Raw genomic sequence first — 20,925 nt, 5'->3', positions numbered from 1 at the left:
AGAGCAAACGTTTCTCTTCCCACCCCCAGCCTGTCGAAACAGCCGCTGGTAACTTTGGGCCGCCCCCCCGGGCGGAGCGGAGGCAGCTGCGTGCCGAGCGCTGTGGCTCAGGTGCACCGCTCCGGTTAGGTCTGCAGTTCTTGGGGCTCAGGAATGGCTTGTTTCTTCTGCAGCAGCCTGGGGTGAGCGGGAAGATGGAAGGAAACGAGGGGTGACACTAGTTTGTTTGAATCCCTTTCTGCCTCTGTTTTGAGATGGGGTGATACAGCCACAAATCGTCCATCTGCACACTCCTTCACTAGGGCATTTAAGAGTGTAATCCCATCAGCCTTTACTCATGAAAGTAATCCTCTGAGCCACGCTGTTGAAATCTGGGTAGGGTTTGCTTCTTAGGTCATCGATTCTCCATGTTTTCGTTTTCATCTTAATAAACAATTGTGAACAATATCCAGAGATCATGCTCTCTCGAAGCTGTGTTTCATTCCAATGTAGCATCAGAGCATTGCAGAAGAGTTTTATACATAGTTATGGTCCCCTGCATTTTCTAAAAGTGAACTTTGCAAGGTGCATAGTACAGAAGTAAAATATCAAATGTAAAGAGTGGTTAGCATCTCATGGCTGCTTTTTTGTTTGAAATAAACAACTTTTGATAAAACTGTTGAAAGAAACATGCCTCCTGTCAATTCTTTGTATGTTACATGGGAACAGCTTTCAGGATATGAGTAAGCTTCCATATGCTCGATGCTAACCTCTTGACTATTACTGCATGTTGCTGAACAGAGGTGACAACAAAAGCAAGTATCATAAAATGTACAGTACTCATTTAGACAACTGTACTATGACAGCTCCTGAAAGTAAAGGTGAGGTAGTGTATCTTACAGAAATACTCATTTCCATAACACACGAACTCGTGGATGCACTTGATTCTTAATCTTCTCTAATCAATTGTGAGAAACTGCTGCTTTTATTGCAGGATTTTTATGTGTGTGGATTACTGAATTGGAAAGTCCAACACAAGGCATTTAACTGTATTTCAGCATGATTCTTAGAGCACGTGTAGTGCAGTTATAACCAGAAATTTAGAAATGTGCTATGTTAAGTCTCAGGACAGAAATACTTCACTGTCTTAATATTTACTAAGAAATACCAGCTTTTCAACAGCTTCTACATTTAGAAGAAAATTTTTGTATTAATACTTATATGTGGGTTTTTTTGTGTGTTACAGTATTTTTCCTTTTTTTCATTGCAGATTATGTTTATTTTGAAAATTCTTCCAGCAATCCATATCTCATTAGGAGAATTGAAGAACTTAACAAGGTACACAAGTATCTAAGACTCTTGCTTAACCTTTGATAACAGTCAGTGCACTTTTCAAAAACTGAGAATGATTTCCGTCCCATAGGGATTTACTTCTTTTTGGTTTCTTGAGGTATGCTATGGAGTTTGTATATGTTTCAGTTACTAAGATCTTGCTACGTGATACTGTGTCATACTGCCCTGTTATCTAGGGAAACACCCAGTTGATTGTTCCTGGTGAACAGGACTACTCTGCTGTAAAAATTTCCCAACAAATCCTATGGATATTTGAGGAAATAAATGAATTTAATTCTCTGTGTGGTGATGACACTGTGAATCTCTCTGGAATGATAATGATCATGTAATGTGTCTGCTTTTGGATGTATGTGTAAAGAGCTAGTAAGTATCACTGAGGCTTTGTAGTGATCAAATAACAGAGTATGTGAGTTTTGTGGCTGTTTATTGCTCTGCTTGTTGTATGGGCTTTTAGATAGGAATAGAGGCTGTATGCTCTGTCTTTATCCTGAGTGAATTTTTAGGACGAGTGGAGGCTTTTCAGAGTGTCATTTTGGGGAAAGCATGATTATTTTTCTTTGTTCATGTACTATTAAGAATGGCATGGGATTTTTTTTTAGTGTAGCATATTTTTACTGTTATACCAAGCAGTATTAAAATTTAATGACACATTATGTCAAAAGTTAATGATCAAAGTGCCTATTGTGATGTCAATAAAGATTTTTTTTTTTTCCTGAGGTTAGAAAGTAAATTAAAATAATGGTGATCTACAGTTTTCATGTTATTACCAGAACATAGTACTACTCCATAACAAACATCAACCATGTTACCTTTCAGTGCTGTCCAATACAACATCCACTAACTTGTGCATGCCCAGTTCTTTTGGACTTTTCTTGGGCAATAATTTTTTTTTTGCTTATAGTAATTGAAGTGATATCAATTATGTTCTGAGTATAGTATCTGTTACCTTTGAACTGCATTACTATAATTTTATCTTGCTTGTGGGTGTACAGGCAGAGTCATGTATTGATTTTCTTTTTTATTTGAAGAGATTTTGAATGATATAGTCCAGATATCTGAATTGTGAATTATGTGCTTTCATGTGTTAAAAGCATTGAGCAAATATAGAGATATTAAACAAGTATGCAATGGAAGGCTTCGGTTAGAATTTTACCAGCGATAACAGCCTTTTTTTTTGCCTTTTTTTTTTTTTTTGTAAGAAACTTAATTAAAACATGATACTTTTCAGTGCCACATCTTGCATTTTAAATGAGTAACTTAAGGTAATGGACTAATTTTGTACTTTTCATAACAAGAGAGGGTACTGTTTTGCAAATATAAGTAGATTCTTTACATTATTGGGCTAAAAGAGCATGATCCTGTGACGAGTCATGAATACAACTGTAAACTAAGTAACTTTTACTTTATGAGCTGCAGTGAATTTTCAAATAAACCATGTTACATTAAATACGATTCTGAAAAAAGTGCCAAAGTACTTTGAAATAATGTGTTTCTATGTAAAACTGGTTTGTGAATAAATGTTCACAAGCTTGTAACATTTCCTAAGGATTCTTATGTTAACGTGGTACTGGCATTGCAGCTCTAAACTGATGAATAACATACAGATTCTTAGGGCTAAATAATCAATACTAAATCAATACTGTTATCTCATCTGAAATTGATACTGGCTTGTATCAGGAAGTTTTTACTCATATTAGTAATTCTGTTTCTTTCAGCCTGACTGATGATGTGAGAACGACTAATATGTGGGGAAAATAACAGGCAGAGGGCATTTTGTGTTACTTGGCTGAAGAAGGGTACCTTCTGATTTGATTTATCTTTCTTTTGTAGACTGCCAATGGAAATGTGGAAGCAAAAGTGGTGTGTTTTTACAGGCGAAGAGATATCTCCAACAGCCTTATAATGCTTGCAGATAAGCATGCTAGTAAGTAGATTGTATAGGGCATTTTTTTCTTTTTATTACAGCCTGTTCAGTTTCTGCAGCTACTTAAAATTGCATTTATTTGGCATGTGAAATACATATTTATATCACACATTAATTAATATCCAGGTAGATGCTTAGCATTATGTGATACTGGCCCTACTCCTAGTAGTTGCTTCTGTTTTAAAGTCTCCACTTGAAAAAAAAAAAAAAAAGTATATATTTTATTCATCTGGAAGGTACAGTTATATTTCTTTTTTTTATGTTAAGAGTAAATCTTGAGTATAAGTCGATTTAAGCTTAAGAGCTTTCATGAGGATTTGCTTTAACTTTTTTTGAGCCAGACATTAATGTGTTTTGTTTACTGTAAAGAACTAAATGTATCATTGGAGATTGAAAGTCACTGGAGATGTACAATAGCTGTTAAGTCTATTTATGCTAAACATAGATATCAGTAAAAAATCATTAAGTATCATCTCTTGTTTTTCAGAAAAGTAATGTAATACAGAAAAAAGTCCCATTTTCATAATGAACTTTACTTTTTGGTAGTTGCCATTTGGTCTACAAATGAAATTTATTTTCCCATAACTTTAGAATGAAAATACAATTCTGAAGACAAAAATGTAATCTAAAAAAGAAAACAATTATTTTCAAAATACTGCACTCATGTTTTGTAAATAACTGAAGTGTTAAATATGTCAACAATTGGTAAATTTCTTGCCATATGCTGTTACACAATTATTTTTATTACAAATGATACTTGAGTTTTCAAAATAAATGTTTTATAAGTGACAGGGCTTAGAAATCTCCATTCTCTAATTTGTCAGGGTGAATCTCTTTAAAGACATTACCTAATGCCGTATTTTATGTGCAGGTATAAAACGGAGTAATTAGAAGCTTACAAGAAATACTATTTGTTTAACATAAAAATCTGCTACTTTTACTCAAACAAGTACTGTTAGTGAAGAGAAACAGCCAACTTTTGGGTTTCGTTCTATTCTTTCACTGGTTCTAGAGAAGTGCAGGTGGTTTGAGTACATAGAATTAATTACTAGCTTGGTTTTTAATGAAAGAAGATACATCTTCCTTATGTTCTAAGGGGATGATTTATTTAAATGTTTTTCTAATATGGTTGAGTATACTTCAGAATTGTTCATAGCCTATTTTATGGTAGTCTGTGCCCACAGTCATTATAGTTTTTTGAGTTCTTGCACATAGAAACATAGAATTTCCAGTGAGCTTCACCAAGTTTTCTGGCAAATTTTTTTTTGTTTTTCTTTTCTAATGAAGAGGGCAGGGAAGGATAAGAAGGGTAACAATTTAGTGGAAATACATTGTTTCGTTTGATGTTTAAAACATAAACCTTGTAAATTTTTTTGGTTGGCTTATATTTTTTGTTAAAGAATGCTTTCTGTGGGCATCATTTGGTCTGAAAAAGTGTATAAGATTTTTCTATTTCCTTTGTGAGTTTTAGATTGCCATTTTGTCGGCACTTTGATATAAAGGATGTGTTGATGGTCCGTTGCTTTTCCACTATAGCATACTAGGGGTTTGTTAGTGTCAGTAGAAGTACAATGAAATCGTCCATCGCATTTTCTGTATTGAGATTTTCTTGCTGTTTTCTAGCGAGAAAAAAGAACTGTAACTTCTAGCTGATTCAACAGGCATCTTCAGAATGCCTCTGTCCCACAGGTTTTAAGTCTTCTAACTCAGTTTTCTTATGGGTTGGGTTTCTCTGTACATAATGTTTTCTTTCTGACCAATCTGGCATCTGTACAGCTAAGTTATCTTAAGAGATACATGTTGCAGTTACAGAGGGCAGTATATAGTGAAGGATTGCTCGCCTGAATCTTCATACAGCTCATACAGCAGATGTAGTTAAATGTCAAATCAATTTAAATATTTTGATTCTGGAATACCACAGTGTTCTGTTTAAAAATATGATGCATGTAAACAAAATATTTATATATTTATGAACTGAATGTTTGGGGAATGTTTTATATAGCGAAACATTTTGATGCTTCAAGACTTCTACCTGGTTTGTTATAAAATAAATGATAAAATATGAGTTTTGAATAGAATGGAAATTCCAGTTCAGTCACTGGTTACTCCAGTGTAAATTTATAATAAGTTTTATAGTAACAGGAATCAAAATTTCAAAATCAAAATACTGGCCACGTTCAGCTTCTTGATCCTATGCAGTCTCCTAAGCTGACTGGAGTTCTACTGTAATGTTAACACCCACCAGCTCTTAGGTTGTAGCCATTACCTGTAGAGTCAATGTGGGGGCCTCACACGTTTCTTCATGCACCAGGGTAAGTCTTACTTTATGGGAAGAAGAAAGGAGATTAATGGAAGACAGCAAGAACTAATGCAACAGATGATTGACGTATATAAGCAAATGAACTGCCAGAGATGGGACAAGAATTGTCTGCTCATTAAAATGGGTGAAAAAGCTTAAAGGTGTGGCATAGACATGTTTTCTAACCAAATGGTGTGATTGAATGAGAAGTTGCCAACTGTAGCTGGATCTGTAAAATTTAGATACCCTTTAGCTAAAGTGGAGTTGAAGTAAGTATTTAGGTCCAGGTTTTGATAGCTGGGGTGGAGGCACTGTACTAACTCTGTACAAGCACTGGGTTTAATCGATTTATGCACTGTTATTTTCTTGAAGCTGAGTAGGGTGCTCTGAGTGCATGATGCAATTTTTTACAGTTCTTTAAAGTTTAAATTCTTCATCTGGTCATGTACTATCATGTAATACTATGTCTGAAGTCATTCTCTTGCAACTCCTCAAACAGCTTTTCCTTAGTCAACCACCTAGGGAGGAGGAAAAATGATTCCTGTAGTTATAGGCCTTTGCCTTGTCTTCTGGTTTATTAAAAGAGCTTGCTTTCATATAGGTGTGCTGAGCTTCTGACTAAATGCACAGGTTATTTTCAGCCTGTGATAAAGCCCATGCATTATGTATTTTTTTTCCTCAGTAACAAAATCGATGCACTTGTGAATGAGACAGGAGTCATCTGCAAAAACAAAGTCTGAGGCATATGGGTTTCAGTGACCGAGAGATCAAATGTAGAACTGAGTTTTTCTGAGATTACAAAAGCTGTAGTCAAGATCTCCTTTGTTTCCAATCTCAGTTTCCCTTTGTAGAGATCACTTAATGGCTATACTTCTCTTAGTAGCACTTTTTAAAGGACCTTTCTTAGCCTTTGGCTCTTGAACATTCCATGTCACATTGCTTTGCAAAACTGTTTTTGTTCGTGATAGTTTTCTAGGAAGAAAGAAGGAGTCCTGCTAGTGATTCCTGTTGAACAGTTGGAGCTTGTACTCAGTTCTGACCTTGGTATGACACTGATGTATTGTGATAAGAAACAAATCAAGTATTCTCTCTGTACTTGAACTTTATCTGTAAAATAATGCTCTTATTAGAAGTTCTTATTAAGGTTGATGAAAAATAGTGAATATACCAATACATTTTTATAGCTCCTGCTAAAAGATCTCAAAGTGCCTTATGTCTAAAAACTAAGAGCTTTGGTTTTTTTATATTAATATCAAGACTGTTCCAACAGTCCTGGAAGTAGTTTGATTTTATACTGCAGTTCTGCTGCTTTTGAGATCTTTTATGTAAAGATGCTTTTGTATTTGTGAAAAAAACCCAACAACAAAACCAAAACACAACAAAGCCAACTATATTGCATATTGTCAATATATTTTAGTAACTAATAATTGCCAAACACTCCAGAGAGAATGAGCACATCCAAGAGAATAAAGTTGTTAATATTCCATCTGTTTTTTGGGAAGCATTCTATATCAGTAGAGCAGCAGGCTAGCAGGTAGCATAGAAGATGTTAAGAAAATGAGCTTAACTTGAGAAATATTGTTTAATATATTTATTAGTCATGCAGATTACTCATTAGTATTCCCAAAGATACACAAAACTGAATTTTTAATTGTTTGTCATCAGTTTTATTTTAATATATGGTTGCTGTTGCATAGTGGCATTCCTACTAGTCATTTGCAGGAAAATCACATGAGAGTTTTTCCTGTCAAAGACATGCAACTTAGAAAGCTTCGTTGTTCAGTATTTTTCTCAAGTCTACATAGAACTAAAAGAGGAATAGGGCAATTCAGATATTCAGTCTACAATTTAAAAAAAAATTGTGTATGGAGACCCTGAGGGTTTAGCAAAGAGCTCCAGAGTACAGTGCCTAAAACACTTAGTATTGTCCAGTGTTTTTCTCTGTCATGTATTGGACTCAGTATAATTCAAAACATTTTTATTTCTTTAATCATAATTGCTTTTCTGAAAAAAAACACTTTAAGGTGAGAACCTTTTCCTGTTACTTAATTCAAATTATATAATGTCTTAGCATTAAAAAATATATTTTGACTGGAGATTTTATTTGAAACCTTAAATTGGCTTTTTTTGGTCCCATTAGTTCCCTTGAATGCCTGTTTTCTCCACAGCTTGTGTTTAGTTAGAATCACCTTTAGTCAAATGAATGTGAGAGACACATTCCATTGCACATGATCCATTTTCTCCTCCTTTATAATTTTAAAGTGTTTTAATAATGCATACTTTTTTTTTTTTTTTTTTAACATAGTGAATGCTTTTATTGTTGTATTTTACATACAACTTCCAGGGAATGAATTAAGACAGTTTGTTCACTTTGCTGGTAGTGCTAGTACAGTCTGACATCTAGGATGCTCAGTGGCATAGAGAGTTCCTGGTTATTCTTTCAAGGGAATTGAAGTTTAAAGAGCTGCCTGTTTGGCAGATGGTCCTTTGAATGAAAAGAAGATCATTGTAGTCTGTTGGTCTTCATACAAATAAAACAGAAACAAAATATTTTGCTCTTATTTATGGATACATGGATGCAAAAAAACCAACCAACCGAAAAAAAACACAACCAAAAAGACCTGCTTTAGAGCTCAAGTGTGCAGTTGATTTGTGTCTCTTTAAGTACTGTGTAAGTGGCTCATCCATGGAATTTAGTGGCTTTTGGAAGGTTTTCTGTTAGGTTACAGTTTGTTTTTTAATTACACTTGATGAGAAGGCCTCTTTCCTGCTTGGTGTTAAGAAGAGAGATCTGTTGATACTACCCTGGATACAATTTTTCTGGATGTTAGAGAGGAGGGAAAGGAGCTAAGGAGTTGAAAGGCAGAATCAAAGATAGGAGAATCTCTTAGAGCATTTATAAGGAAGGAGGCTTGGCTCCTAGATATGCCAAAGGAGTGGGTGAGCACACTTGTGTAACTGGTTCAGTGAAATACTACCTTCTTAATCTCAAGGCTTCTGTAAATAAAAACCTAGTGTTTGTTTGCAGCTTAGTGTCCCTGGCTCTGTCATCTGTGCTCATCATCCCACCTCCTGCCTCTGTTGAGTACCTAAGAATTAGGAGAAGATTATTTTTTACCTGATGTGTTTGCCCTCTTTTCTTTGAGGAACAGATTAGTCTTTGAGAAGTCTGTGACTGTGAGCAAGCCATTGGAAGATTTGTGAGTTTACTTTGAAGATGGGGTAGTGAACAGAGACAAAAACTAATATACTAAGCCAGAAAAGTTTAGGAGAATGAGTTCAGTGGCTTTTATGCTCGAGACTAGAGTTTCACATGTTATACTTATTTACAGTCAACTAATACAGACATGTAAACTAAGCACTAGCAAATTCAGGTATGTTATATTGCTTCTGGGAATCCTGAAGCCTGTGATGTGGGTGAGACGCACCCTAGGAGGGCCATTTAAGGATGATAGCAATAACTTTCTTTAATCAGTAGCAGAGTAGCTATTATGCTAAGGTATTTTTATATTAGTGTAACTATTGATTTCACTGAAGAAGAGTTTGAGGAATAGGTGGGTTTTTTTGTGAGGAAGGCAAGACCTTTTTGATTTCCTAAGACAAGGGAGCATTAAGCTTTCCTTCATTTACCCAAGATAATGCCTTCAGTTGTAATGTATTTGGAGAGGAGGAAAAAAATTCAGAACTTGCTGAAATAGAGCAAGCCGTGTGCAAAATTACATCCTTGTCCCAAAGGAGAAACTTGTCTCAAGGCTCCCAATTATCCTTTTCAGAGACAATTATGTAGTCGTAAAAATTATGTGGGGTGTTTTTTGACTTTTGTGCAAGAACTGCATATTTGTGAACTAATTCTTTTTCCCCTCAATGGTAAAAGCAATAAAGAAGCAGTAATGAGGATCTTTTTGCTTTTGACAGTATCAGAGTCATCCTTTTGTGAATGTCATTTTGGAATTAGTAGCTAACAGTGCTATATATTTTCTCATTAACAAGTTTACTGTCAGCTCTAAGTATCTTGTGGAATTGCTAACTGTGGTGGCCATTTAGACTCTTCCTTTGGTACAGAATGTCTTGTTAGATTGTGAATGTTAATGAACTTCTCTTAATGGAGTCAATGGATTTCCAACTAAGTTAATAATTGTAGGAGTTCTTAGCCCTGATGGAAAACTTGCATAAATAGAATTTTTTTCACTGGAGTGATCTGCATTTGGGTAGGAAGGATTTTGCACACATAAAAATATTGTCTACTGTGCAGTTAGTTTGTCTGACTGCATTGAATGTTTCTGTGAACTAGCAAACTAGCTAGCAACTGTTAGCTTCATCTTTTGACCTTTTAAGAATACATGTATAATTTTGGACAGTCATAACTAGACATTTATTTATTAATTGTTTAAAAGTGTGGGTTTGTTGTTTTTTTTTCCCTGAACATGTAATTTAAATGGCTTGAACACATTTGCTGCTAATCTTAGTGGAAGTAAAAACATACTAAACCCAAAATCTGGATTAACTCCATGAGTTTGCTGTGGAGAGTGGAAAGCTGCAAAGTAGCAGTTAATATTTATTTTTGGAAACTATTTAATAGATATCTTAAATTTAGTTCTATTTTTATTTCTTAATTACAAAAATTGCTAGTGTATTTCCTCAGTAGGGAGGAACTCAATGGGGTACAAAAAGTGTCAGTTTTTTGAGCTCTACTCATAAAATAAATTCTTCACATTTGTGTTCTTGGATGGAGATAGCATTCACAGAAAACTGCCAAACCACTGTGCCTTCTTTGCTTCCTTCTGTTCCTTAGGATTTCACCATGGTCGAGTTTAAATACATGCATCAGTATTACTGGACTCCTTTGTTTGTGTTTCCTTTGATTTGTGGAAAACATATTAACTGTCATCTCTCAGCTGCTAACTTTCTTGTCTTCTTAACCTATGTTAATTGTGTAGGCCAATCATCCTGCACTGTTGTATTGATGACCTCCAAAATACTAGTAACATTTAAATTGATTGTAACTTTTTGTCTCATAAAGATAAATAAAATGCTTCATGTCTCCCAGATTTGCTTGATTTTGGATGCTACTACTTTTTTTTTTTTTTCTCGGCCTGTAATTTTAAGTGACGTCTTACTACTTTCTCCCCAGTGCACCCACACTGTACCAAAGCACCCGAAGCATAAATTTTAGACTATAAAAGCATTGCTACGTTATCTCTATCTGTAAAGATCCAATTTGAGGTGTATTCTTCGATAGTCTGATTGAATCAGTTGATACCTTTCACAAATCTGAATAATGTAAACTCAGTATTCGTATAGAAGGACTTACTTCCCATCATGCAGTGACATTTAAATGGATGAATCGGGGATCAGGCCTGATGGTTTAAAGGCTTACCATGTCTGTTTCATACAGTGAGATGAAGTCTGCAGTTAGTTGTCCTTGGTAATACTTGTGCATGCCTGTAACTTCATATAATATGTCAGAGATGGAGGTTACTAGCTCAGGCAAAGAACTGTGTGAGGATGAACGTAGGGCTTCCTGCCCATGCTGATTGATCCAGTGCTGAGTGTATAAGTGGCATAAGGTATTACAGAGAATGTAGAAGTAGCAGATAAAATTAATCTGTAAAGAACTTCTGTGGTTTGTCTGTGAACTATCTTTCTGTTAAATGTAGCTTGCACAAATAACAGAATGTGGGTTCAAAGTTTCCATATATGTTGAGTTTAACATGCCTTGAACCAAGTGAAATACCAGAGTGGATGGCTGGAATGGCTGTGTTATCTGGAGATGTGATTTGTCTGTTTGATCAATACTTTCCTTTTCCCCCAGCTGCTGTTTTTAACTCTGTAAGCAAGAGAAGATTTCTAGTGTGAACCTGCTTCAGTTCTGATTTTGATGTGCTAAACAAGTGCATCTGCAAGAATCCTTGCAGAGGTGTTTAGTACTAATACAGAATATGTCACTACAATTAGCAAACTAACTCTGAGTGGTAAAAAGTGTGTTTTTATTTCAGCAAAATCCTGGTCTACCTTATGAAATTCCTAAAAGACTTTGGGGAGCGAAATAGTTCAATTTGACTGTCACCCAGTGTCTGAATCCAAGACTTGTTTGCAGATTTATCACAGTACATAAGATGTCTTCGCTGTGCAGATGGCGTAGTTGCTCAGCTATGTGTAGGACATTATGTATGAATACATCCAGAGGTTATGTAAGTACGTGTACATTTTCTACTTGTACAGCAGGTTAAGCATCTCTCAAAAAACAGCACAGCTAAATTAGCAGTCTTCCCATTTTTTATATGCTGACTTACATTTTAATTTGTCTGTTCTTGTTTCCGTGAAGGACTGTGACAGTGATATGCAAAGCTGAAGAGACTCGTTTCAGTTTTCTGTATTAGAAGTGCAGGCTTGTTTTGGCTTAAACCAGTGCAGAAATTGTTAGTGTTGGTAGGGTCAATGACCTGTAACCTAGTCTTACAGGGTGCTGTCACCCTTTGCTATGTGACAGTTCCTTTAGGCCAGATCTTTTGACTGATGCTGCTGTCAGGAGTGAAATTCTGATGCTGTTACTCTCAGGAGGGCCTCAAGAGGCCAAGGATTCAGTTGGCAATGATCATACAAGAAATAGAGCTTTGATATGTGAATAGCTTTTATATTTATATTTGCCTTTCGAGGGTGACGACACCTTCCACTAGACCAGGTTGCTCCAAGCCCCATCCAACCTATCCTTGAATACTTCTCCCACCCCCCATTTGTTTTTCCTCATTTTAATTTTTTTTCTCAATAAGAGAGAAATAAAGCCAGGATCTGAATACTCAATATTCAACATGTAAAAGTGAATAAATTATTATTTTTGATACTTAATACCATAACAAACACAGTATTTGAATGTGTTGTCTACTGAGAGTAGAAGAAAAAGCGATATTTTAAAAAAATAATTAAATGGAATACAAATTAAATATCTGACTACTTAATGCAATGTGATGTTTATTCTTACATTGTTTTGTTTGGTATTTTTTACCCACCAGCATCAGAATTAATAAATTAAAATGTTTTAATAATTTAAAGTGATACATATATTCATATCTCTTTATACTTTTCTCAGTTTGTATGTATAGTTGCTGTTAATTAGGATCTTAAGATCTCTGTACATGCATCAAGGAAATAATATACCCTTCTAGATAAACCTCTAGCATAGCTGAAGATAGAAAAAAAAAGATCTTGCACAGACCATCAGAGTGAATGAACCCCTCCATCTGCTTGTCTTGTCAGGTTTATAAACAGAAGAGCTTTCTTACTGTGCTGGCAATGAGCAAACATTATCTTGGATATAATTTTTCTCATTTTAAAATCCTGCACAAAAAGCTTTAATGTTTTCTAGTTAAGTTTACTCCAGAACAGGATATACAAATCTTAATTTTTTTTCCCCTCCTCTTTTTTTTCTACTTTATTCTTTCAGCTCTTCTGGAATAAGATACTGTAGCAGATAAATAATTTGTGTTTTATAAGCAGAATCATATGCCATTCTGAGCTGGGGTAGGAAAGAGCTTGTACAATCTGTGCCTTTTTGTCTCTGCCAGAAAATTTTGGAAAGCTGTTTACCTACTGTTGAGGATATGACTTCTATGTTAGAAAAGCAGTTTAGATCTCTGAAGCTCTGAAAGAAAATGCCAGAGTATATCTGGGTTCTTAGAAAAAACAGATTTTTGGTCATCTTTGTTTTCTACGTGATGCAATTATATATATATATATATTTATATTTGCGCTGCATTTTATTAAAGAGAGGCAACTGTACAACTTGTTAACTAAGTATATCAGACATATCTGTTGCCTATTATAAAGGAAATATCATCTTGTTTTAACAAGATAGTGTGAGCTGAAGGTTTGTATAGAAATGTTGAAAATCCAAGTGATGGGAAAAGTTGTTAATAGTATTAGATATTCCTTTTCTCAAAATTTGGTCTAATAATTATTCATGCAGGTTACACGGCATTGTTGGAGATAGTCTTGGCATATCTTGAGCTAGATTATAGATGAAACAAATTATTTCTTGGGCAGTGTCAGGTTCCCCTTGGGCACTTTTGCTCTGTGGGAGGTCTGCCAGCCTGAATTTGGGGGTAGAACTACAACTTTCCACTGTCCTTCCCGCTATGGCTCTAAATGTATAATTTGGAAAAATTGCCAATAGGCTTCTGGTTCAGCTAATGAGCTGGATGCTACTAATTGGACATTGAAAATATTAATCAAATTGCAAGTAGCTGTTTCTGTGGAACAATTTTGAGTCTGCTGCTTGCTACTATTAGCAAGCTTCTTAATGGAACACCGTGCAGGACACTTACTTCACACATCCTGCAACAGGTTGCTACAATTCATACAAGTGTACTATGACCAAGCACATTTTGATCCACGTGAGAGGGTATTTTTTTAATTTGAAAGAGTTTGCATTTCAATAGGTGAGACAGAAACCAGGCAAGGAGGAGAGGGGGGGAAAAATGTTAAAAAACTATTGTGCTTACTCTTGTGTTTATTCATGTTGCATTTAGTTCATTAGGATAGATTTATTAATGTAGCACATTATGATTCATACTACTTATGGAAGTAATCCTTCCCTGCCTTCCACCCACAAGCTCCTTGCTCTAAAGAATTTTCAAAACCAGTTATCCCAAAAACTCATCCATCAGGTTTTGGAAGGTGGAGTTCTCTGGTAATGAAAACTGTGATAGTTTTCATTAAGTATTTTTGCTTCAGGCCTATGATAAGCATCAGATAGTTACTTATAACTGACTGTTCTTTGAGGTTTTAATATGCCACTTTAAAGTATTAAAAAAGCTCTTTTGCATTATTTTAGAAGTAATTTTTTTTATTGGAGAGTAGGTGTGGCACATGAGTTCTTAGTGGTTATACAGTGTAATTATTTCTTTGTTTTGTGACCTTTAGAAAAAGCATGATGAAGTAGTATGGGAGGAATACCTGGATAAATGTGTAAGAAAACTGGATAACACCTCAGAGGCCATGCGTATATCTGTGTTATCCAACATGAATTAAAAGTACATCTGTTCCCTGTAAAGAACTGATCACTTTTTTTTTTCCTACCTGCAGAATTGCTCAGATTCACATGTTAGATATTAATATATTATCTGAATGACTCATAATCCATGCAAATTATGCTTTAGATTTTTAATCACGTCTGACAGTAACAGCAGATATGAAACTGATGTTACATATATATTCCAACAACCATCTGAACATGGTACTTACAGACATGGTGTGAGCGAAGCTAATGAATTCAGCTTTGGTAAACAATTTTTCAGGCAAATTGACAGTATAATAATGCATAGTCTACCTCACAAAGTTGATTAAACTGCTTCACTGAAGCAGTAGGGGGTTAAATATCACAACTAAGTTATTACAACACAATGTGTGGCAAGATGAGCAAGTTGGCCAACTGCTCACCTAAGAGGGCTCTTCACTCACACTGAACAATTCAGATGGTTAGACTTAATGTTTCTGTTTTGTACTTAAACTGGCAGTAAGGAGTTTTACTCTCCCCCAGAATTTGTAATTTAGTGCCATAAACATCTAACTGCCAAGCTGATTTTTTTAAATATTTTTTTTTTGCCACAAACAGCTATGCTTAAATAAGACTTAGTGCACATCCATCTTTTCATGTGTGTTGTAAACTTGCTGCTGTTCAGCATTCTCAGCTTTTTATCCATATGTTTTAAAATACGTTGGTGATACCTATGATGTATGTAGTCTTGGGGCTGAATATAGAAGAAGAAAAGTATACAGGAAAGTGAAAAAGTTTAGAAACTGTTCTAAAAGAAGGTCCTAGTAGCATTCAGTGAACTGAAAATATCTTTAAAATTATATTAGATCAGTGTAAATTTAACATAATTAGTGAAACTGCTGCAACTCCACAAATTGTAGTAATGATTTAAATTTCCATCTAAACTTGTATAAGCCAGATGCAGCTAAGCTGAGATATGCTTTCAAAATTGGAAGCAATTAAGTTTAAGATGTAGGAAGTTAATGCACCTCAGTTTTCAATTACACTGCTGATATAATTAAGCAGTCTTGGCCTTGGTTTTTCCCATCACATCCTCCCAGTTTAAGTCTGTTATTCCTGCTTTTTTCTTTTGTGCCAGCACTAAGCATTTTTTTATAGGCACACCAGGCCAAGGAATTGGAATTGATCTGGATTAAGGGACAGGTAGGTGAATAAAGAACTACTTGCGTGGTATGAGTCAGAAGGTGATGCTTAAGGGTTCATAGTGTGTGTGGAGTCCCACAGGGTCCCTATAGGGACTTGTCTTTATTGGTAACTGGAGCAGACAATGTGGTGCACTCTCATCTTGTTTACAGGCGACACCACACTGTGGGGAATGACCAGGTGATACGTTTGAGGGAAGGGTTGGTAGTCAGGGGTTCCTAGAAAGCAGGGAGAATGGTCTTCTGTGAACCTGAAGATATTCAGCAGGGAGAAATGCCAAGTCTTGCACCTGGAAGGAAGAGCCCTTGGCAGGGATACCGGCTGATGACAAAGGGGCTTGTGGGAGCAGCTCTGCAAGAAAGGCCCTGGGTCTGCTGGCAGATAGCAACTCCCTGGCAACATAGTTGGCCAACAGCATTCTGGACTGTATCACCAGGCGTGTAGCCAGTAGATCCTGGCAAGTGATTATCCGCCCTGAGTATCCAGCAGTATTGCATCACACCTAGGCAGTGCATCCAGTTTTAGGCCCCTGATACAAAAAAGTTGCTGATATATTGGAGCAAGTTCAGCAGTGGACACCATTATGGGCACCTGCCCTTCTTGGAGAGGCTGTGGGAATTGAGCATGTTCAGCTTGGAGGTAGACTCCCAGTGCCAGTGGAGAGGTGATAGAGAAGGTTGAGTTGGACTGTTTTCAGTGACTAAATTGAAATAGGACTGATTTTCACTGTGATTGGGTTGCTGGAGAGGCTGTGTGGTCTGTCCTCGAAGGTCTTCAAGACCCAGCTTAATAAAATTATGAGTAACCTGGGCTGACCTCACAGCTGAGCCTACTTTGAGGAGGTGTTTCTACTAGAGACCTCCTGAGGCAGCTCCTAGTCTGAATTTCTGTTTCCACGTTTCTATGATCTAGCCAAGCTCTAGCTGAAAATAATGCTATCAGCGGTTTGGTGGCAATGGAGGGGAAAATTTCTTCTTCCATTTGAATCTGAAGATTTACTTCTCTCTGAAGAAAGCTTTCAGTGTTTAATATTTCTTACTTTCTGGTGCAGAAGACAAAGGGAAGCATAATGGTGGGTTATTTTGACTTAATAACTTATCCTTAACAGTATTAGAGGAATTTAACTTGTTTGCTAGCTAATGGTTAACTGTAGAGTGGTTTGAGTTGCATTTAAAATATTGTTATCTTTTAATTGTTTTTGTTTGATTTTTTTAAATTTTAAAATCTGTTTTACACTAAATTTGACTCTTGTGTTTCTAGAGACTTGCCCTCCGTTTATTTATTTTAGTTGTAAAAACAAGGAGTTCTTCCTAGTGGCAAGCTTGAGTCATCACATTACTTAACTATAAGCAAAGATACTGTATACAAAGTTTAGGTGGCATGGACAGTTGCCTCTTCACATTCACTCACACCACCATTTTTGAACAATGAATCCACAAACTAAATGGAAGAGGAAAACAAGAGTTCATAATGTTTTTAAAGTGGTGATGCATATGTAAAATGTGTGAGGATTAGTTTCTTCTCAGTATCCATTGCTTGATTGAGTCTGTGAAGTCTTAGATCAGAGGGAAAAAGGGGAAGGGTAAGTCTGCAGCTCTGCCACTGAAAGTATCACCAGATCACTCTGGTTTTCAGGATCAAAGTAAGTATTTACTATTGCTGATTAGAAATCCCATGTATAATAAATAGACCTAAAGGTTTGAAAGCTCACTGGACATGCTTCCTTTTGCTCTACAGGATGTTTTCTTTAAATAATAATTCTAGTAAACCAGGAAAAGTACTGCAGAACAGCATTAACTTGAACTTTGCCCAAGGCCTGAGGGGGATTATGTCATTTTCAAAAACTGATTATACTATTTGTAGTCATAAGTAAGACTTTCAAAACATTTTGAGCTGAGCAATTTCAAATGGAGTTTTGTTTTCTCACTCGTCTTGGAACAATGAGGCCTGTGTATGTCATCGCCATATTGTTCCATTACAATATTTGCTAGCTCACAGCCATTGCTGTATTTCCTTTCCTGAGTTCTGAAGATGTGCTTTTGTTTAGTAGCACATTATGCAAATGTGCATAGTTCCTGTAGGTACCTTCTATTTCACTCCTTTTGACAGGAGTAATCTCTCCCTGGGTGGCAAAAGAATTCTCACATGCTGCAAATCTGAGTCAAAAAGGTGAAGGGATCTCTAAAACTACTGGCAGTTCGTAATCACTTTTCTTTTAATAGGTGTTAGAGCCTGATTTATACAAAAACCTGGTTCAAAAGCAGTTATCTAAAGGTTTGTTGAGATTTAGAATTCTTTTTATTGACATCAAGCAAATTGGTTTTGCATTTTCCATCAAGCAGGTTTAGTTTTCTCACTTCTTTTTTTTCTGTCCAGTGTTTCCTTCCCTGGTACACGTTTGTGTTACTGCTCAGGCAACTATTAGTTGTTTGACTAAATGCTAATCCCACTGTTAGCATTATTTTTATATTATAATGCCTAAAAAAATAATTGTAAAAGAATCCTGGTGATAAATTATATTGTATTAAGAGTAAAACTGTTCTGTGACTGGTCATGGTTCTACTTACTACTGAACTTGTCACATCACCATGAGTAAAAAAAGTGTTTTATTTCTAAAACTGCAACAGAAAAGTTACAGTGTTTCATGTTTAGAGTGATTTAGCATGTGTATGTGAAGGACGATTACGTTCAGGCTCTAGGATCAACACTTTTTTGTTTTATGTAAGACTCGTAGCATAGATATATGACTAAAGTTGGTTTTGGTTTTTTTTAAAGTATTTTTTAATTCAAATTATTATTCTGAAGGAGCTATTAAGATGCTTGAGCATAGGTGTCTAAAGCCATTTTAAGCTCAAATATAATCTCTGGCTCCCTGCAGCCACATAATCCTGTGTTCTGTATAATATGAATATGTCAACATAAAAGGGTCCCAGACACCTGGTTTTTGATGCCTAAATTGCTTTCTAATGAACTGCTTTTTGTCAGCTGTTTTCAGATCATTATAACACAAGATTGCCTTGCTTTGATACTTTTCAACTGAGAATTTTGGACTTGTGTAATACTACAAGCAGTACATTGATTTAAAAAAAAAAAAAAAAAAAAAAAAAAAAAAAAAAAGAAACAATTAAGCAACCCCTGGCATGTCTTCATATTTTAAGGAGAAATATTAATGCTTGAACTTTGAAATACAAATGTAGCTTTTAATGTTCATTTATTGTAATAAATAGTAGTAGCTATTAATTGCTTAGAACAAACCTTTTAGCGTTAATTCCTCTTTTTTGTCTTTAATTACTTGTTGAATTAGAAAAAATGCTTTCTCTTTGCATAGGCTGGTGGTGGTTTGGTTTTATTTTTGTTTGGTAGGTTTGTTTGGTTGTGTTTTTTTCTTTACTGTTAGTATTATAGATGCCAGAATAATTCTGAACTGAGTTGTGGTTTGTCTTGAGCCTGGCTGTTAGGTGAGACTGGGGGGAGTCTTGTTTTCATTTTTATTTTTTTCATTCTGTCTCCCCAAAAAACATGGCAAAACAAGGAAAATTACTGGCATAGTATACAGCAAGATAAGGCTTAAATAGGATGGAATTGGGTTTGAAGGCATTGGTTATATCAGAGTGCATTGTTTTATCGCCTTTATGGAAAGAATGGCTAGAAATGGAATGAGCTACACACAAGCATGATTAAAATAAAATAATAAAGTTATGGATTTGGAGAGAACTGCGGTTGCCATGAGGATGCAGGCAGGCTTCATATTTTGAGATAGTGTCTGTAGGTTCTAAAAATGGTTATTGTTGGAGAGTGAATGAAGTGATCTGTTACAGGCAGTTACATGAAATACTACCTAAAGCTTAAGTTTCTTTGTTCAGTTTCTGAGACATGTTTTATAAAGTACACTTAGTTTTGCAGCTGGTAGATCATTTAGCACAGAAAATTTCCAAATCTTGAGAGATTTTTGAAGTGTCTGTATTTTTGCATATAGTATTCAGTGAGACTTTTTGGGGAAGCTAGATGAAGTATAGATTCAACTTCTGCGTGTCCCAAGAATCCACTAGGAAGGCAGATTTCAGCCATGAAGATCGCAGAGTAGCCATTTTGGAGAGTCTGTCATCATATGATATGGTCACAACCACTGTGAATGTTGCTCTTTAACTCAGTATGTGATGCTTTCTAGTATCTTCTTTTATTTCTTCCTTTATATTCCCAGTTTACAGTTGATTTAAATCTTTAAAAGGTAATTATTTGCTTGATTTTATCATATGAGGTAATACCAGAGAATTTCAGATTGGAATAACTATGAAAGATAGTTTTCAACTGAAAGCACCCTTAATAAAACCCCCTATACATCTTATGACTTGCTGTTATAGGTTCTGTCTTGTAGATTAAGTAGTGCTGTCTTGCTCAACATAAGAAATAATTTTAAATCTTACTGAGGTATGAAAATAAACTGTGTTACTGTCAAGCAATAATGTAATGTAATACAGCAAGCATAATGGAAGGCAGTAGGCTTTTCCAGTTTTCTTACCCTCTGATTTTGCAGTCTTAAACTGCAATGGTGTTTTAGTAAGTTTCTGTTTGTAGAAAGTGTGCTTTTCTGCAGGACGTCTGTAAAAGTTTTAGTAATACCAATATCAGCAATGTAAAGTCTCAACCAGAGCTGGTCAGAAAGCAGGACGCACCCAAGAGAAAAAGATTTCAGAAGAAAAAAATTATTAGTGTTGTCAGGATTGTACTTTCAGCTGTGTGAAAGACATCAATGCATAGTAGGAGAGAGGTGTAACTTTAAAAAAAAGTTTAAGTAGAAGGTATAGTATTCAAAATACATAATAATCTGTCAAGTTACATAAAATTGTAGTCTTTTCTTTGAAATACTAAGGGAGGTTGCTAAGGGGTGGAGGGATGTCAAGTGAAATGGCTGCAATGGCATTATGCAACAGAGTTAATTTCGACCTACGCTCTGCTTCTCTGCAGAAGAAGTTGAAGAAGAATCAGAAACTACAATTGAGCTTGACTTGACTGATAAACAGAAACATCAGTTGAAGCACAGAGAGCTCTTCCTTTCTCGCCAGTATGAGTCTCTTCCGGCAACACACATCAGGTGAGAAAAAGTAAATACAATTTATCTGTGTATTCTGTTGAGGAGGATTGCCTGCTTCAGCCTTTATCTCGCAAAAGAATGTG

General features: G+C 35.6%; 1 protein-coding gene across 1 annotated transcript in view; it reads left to right on the top strand.

The window, feature by feature from the left end:
• Nucleotides 1-20,925, top strand: part of MTA3 (metastasis associated 1 family, member 3) — a 158,702-nt gene that overhangs the window by 23,732 nt on the left and 114,045 nt on the right. Inside the window, exons 2-4 of the mRNA XM_010004966.1 lie at nt 1,240-1,317; nt 3,163-3,256; nt 20,716-20,842. Coding sequence (XP_010003268.1) covers nt 1,240-1,317; nt 3,163-3,256; nt 20,716-20,842 — 299 coding nt within the window. The remainder of the gene's footprint in view (nt 1-1,239; nt 1,318-3,162; nt 3,257-20,715; nt 20,843-20,925) is intronic.

This window comes from Chaetura pelagica, unplaced genomic scaffold (genome assembly GCF_000747805.2).
Source record: "Chaetura pelagica isolate M959 unplaced genomic scaffold, ChaPel_1.0 scaffold13, whole genome shotgun sequence".
NCBI classification, from domain to species: Eukaryota; Metazoa; Chordata; class Aves; order Apodiformes; family Apodidae; genus Chaetura; species Chaetura pelagica.
This window is presented reverse-complemented; position numbering and strand designations above follow the sequence as displayed.